At 44.4% G+C, this 3,426-nt stretch overlaps 1 protein-coding gene across 1 annotated transcript; it reads left to right on the top strand.

The window, feature by feature from the left end:
- Positions 1-802: 802 nt before the first annotated feature.
- On the top strand, positions 803-2,353 carry CCR75_005691 (uncharacterized protein; the record flags this gene model as incomplete). The annotated part of the gene is made up of 2 exons (XM_067963767.1): positions 803-1,645; positions 1,673-2,353. 2 exons carry the CDS (start codon positions 803-805, stop codon positions 2,351-2,353), a joined length of 1,524 nt encoding a protein of 507 aa, XP_067815044.1.
- Positions 2,354-3,426: the final 1,073 nt, after the last annotated feature.

Below are 3,426 nucleotides of genomic sequence, written 5' to 3'. Positions count from 1 at the left end.
TCCAGTGCTTGCACAGCTCAATGACAAGGTGTCCCGTCTCTATTGCTGAGACAGATTGAAACGCTCGTAATCGCGTTGCCAATCATTAGCGATGATTTAAATTTGTGGCAAGCGGAGCAGCGCGCACGCTCAGTTTCTAAATACACGCAGCCAGATCTCTGCAAAATCCATTATGATAAAGACGGCGCTGAAATCGACCCATAGGTATTTTCTCTTTCTATTTATATTACTTAGCTTTTTCTCAGACACATCCACACTAGGATCTTGCGCTCTTAAACTTACTTAACGGCACCTTCAAATATCGCAAATTGCGGTGATCTTTTGCCTGTCCAATTATTTGGAATCCACAAATCGCCTTATCTTATCTTGCCACGCAATAAGAAGTGGAGAAAAAGGTCACCATTGAGATAATATTATTGCATGCCGAAGCGTGCAAAAAGATCAGGAGCAATAAGCTTTTTTGTTGAGCACCCCATTTCGATGTACATCCTATACGCAGTGCGCTCTGGAGACGCAATTTATTGACTGCCCCATCCTAATTATTTTCTAGCATAGATGAAGCGATACAAGCTTTGCTCCCAATCGATTTCCCATCACAAGCTGTAATGACACCATCTGGCCGCAAGCAAACATGCTAAGAAGGTCACGCAATAACAGCACCTCGTCTTCGCGGTAGGTTTTACGCCCCCCTTGAAAATTCTTTCAAGACGATCCTTTTTCGTATATACATATAAACAGGAAGAAGATACCGGTGGCTCTGAGGCATTGTCGTCGGATCTCATTTTCAAATTCACCAGCTAAGATGGTCCATAACCCTCCCATTGAATACGAAAAGGTGGGTAGCCCAATCTTTGATCTCAGGCGCAGTTCCGTCACCAGCGACTGCATCAATAAGAACGAGGCTGACGTGGAAAGTGACGAAGATGATTCGTACTCCAAGAAGACGCTTCCGGAGAAGATTGTCTGGGGTCTGGTCTACTTTATCGCGTCGTTGGCGGCACTGTATTTCTTCATGGTTGCTGTTAAGCTCATTGGTGAAGGATTCACACTGGCCCTCGGATGTGACACGAAAGGCGCTTTTGACTTTGCTGACAATCCCGTTGCTGGCCTTATGATCGGAACCATTGCCACCGCTCTCCTTCATAGTTCGGGCACGGTGACGTCGATTGTTGTGGCTCTCGTGGGTTCGGGTGGAATGACCATTCGCCAAGGCGTATACGTGATCATGGGCGCCAATATCGGCACATGCATCACGTGCATCATGGTGGCTTTCGGCCAGGTTGGCGACCGTGCTCGATTTCAGCGTGCTATGGCCGCTGCTACCGTCCATGACATGTATAATTTGTGGTCAGTCTTTGTGCTCTTCCCAATCGAAATCGTGCTGCACCCGCTCGAAAAATTGTCGCTGGCCATGTCAAATGCCCAGACGAACGGAGGCGCGTTTTCGAGCCCAGTAGATACAATTGTGAACCCACTGGCAAAAGAGATTTTAGTGGTGGACAAAAAAGCTATCTATGCTGTGGCAACTGGTTCGGAAGTGTGCGAACCGAGTCAAACCTTTGTGGAAGGAGGCATGTTTAAAGGCTCGAGTATGAGCGATGGTGCCATTGGGTCTATCACGGCGTTGATTGGGTTCTGTATTCTGGTATGTTCATTGCTTACTTTGGTAAAGATGCTTGCGAAAGTCTTTAAGGGCCCCACAAAACGCCTTATTTCTAAATTGCTCAACTACAATGGCTACATTAACATCGTTGTGGGCACAATGATCACATTTTGTGTACACTCGTCGACAGTTGTGACATCTACGCTCACGCCTTTGGCAGGTCTGGGGGTCATTTCGCTGGAGCAAGTGTATCCGCTGGTGATTGGTGCGAACTTGGGCACTACTGGCACGGCACTGCTGGCAGCCCTCGTGACAGGAAAATCCGACTCGGTAGCAATTGCGCTCGTGCACTTCTGGTTTAACTTTTTCGGCATTTTGCTGTTCTACCCCATCCCAATTACCCGAAGGCCCATCCTGAGCTGGGCTCGCTCTCTGGCTTTTAGCAGCGCAGCATGGCCATTGACCGCTGTAATCTTCCTTGTTGTTCTCTTCCTGTTGGCTCCAGGCATCTTGCTCGGGCTGGTCTATATGTGTACAGCGGATAGCGCTGTGGTGCAAGTTATTGGATACGTGCTTGGTACGATTGTGGTGGTAGATTTGGCGGGATTCGTATTCTGGTATACGAGAAAAGGTGGCCGTGCGGTGTGGCACGCATTCTTAGAGAAGAAGCGACTTGAGCGCGAAGGCTCTGCGGAAAGTCACGATCCCACGATGACTCCTCCGTCGAACTTTGCTCTTCAAGTAGTTTGATCAGAAGTTTTGCTAGACAACACTATCTAATACCGATTGCAAGTCAATTTTGCTGTGTAAGCATATCCACTTTTTGTTAAAATTGAGAAGAAGCCTCCCTCGCAACGGGGGGTGTTATTACATAAAATTAATAATTAAAGGCTGCTAATTAATATATTATCAAAAAGGTAGATAATTTTTGGAGAATGTTACTTTACATGGCAATATTCTAAAAGTTTATCCATTCGTAGAAATAGACCATTATATCTACTTTCTCCGCGGTCCAGTCAGCGCTGGACGCGCGCAAAGAGAAAGTCAGATAAGACTTTGAGTCATGTTTTGGATTAGTTTATAATTAAGTTAGTATTAAGTAGATAGACAAGAAGAACTTAATAATATTATTACAGTTTTTAATTAACCTTTTTTAAAGCAAGTGTTTTAAAGAGAGTCTTCCTCTGCACGTACTAGTGTACGTGAAGTGACGTGAGGCACCACTCGCACTGAGGCAGTGCGAAGTGGACTTGTACTAAAGCAGTACAAGTCGGCAGTGCCCCGTTACATCCCTAGTTCGCTCTCCATTGCAAAAAGACGATCGGGTAGGTGACAGCATGTAACGGGGTGTATCGTTACATAAAATTAACAATAAAAGATTGTTAATTAATATTATCCAAAAGGTAGATAATATTTGGAGGAAATTACTTTAAATAGTAGTTTCCTGAATTCTTATCCATAAATAGGTATAGACCAATATGTCTATTTATTCCGCAGACTAATCAGCTGTAGAAGTAATCAAAGAGAGTTACGAGATAAGATAGATAAGAATTCATTTACATGTTTAGTATTAGTTTATAGTTAAGACAACATTTACAAAGATAGATTAACAAGACACTTAACTATATTAATACAGTTTTCATTTTACACTCTTAAGCTAACTTGCCTTAAGAGAAGTCTTCCTCTATACGTACAGTGTACGTCACCTAACGAGAGGCACCACTCACATCTGAAGCAGTGTGAAGTGGACTTGTACTGAAACAGTACAAGTCGCAGTGCCCCGTTACACCTGGTAGCACTTTGTAGTCCGTCCAAGGACCACA

Source organism: Bremia lactucae, linkage group LG1 (assembly GCF_004359215.1).
Source record: "Bremia lactucae strain SF5 linkage group LG1, whole genome shotgun sequence".
In the NCBI taxonomy this organism is placed as follows: domain Eukaryota; phylum Oomycota; class Peronosporomycetes; order Peronosporales; family Peronosporaceae; genus Bremia; species Bremia lactucae.
The sequence above is the reverse complement of the archived record's forward strand: the minus strand, read 5'-3'. Positions and strand labels throughout refer to the sequence as shown.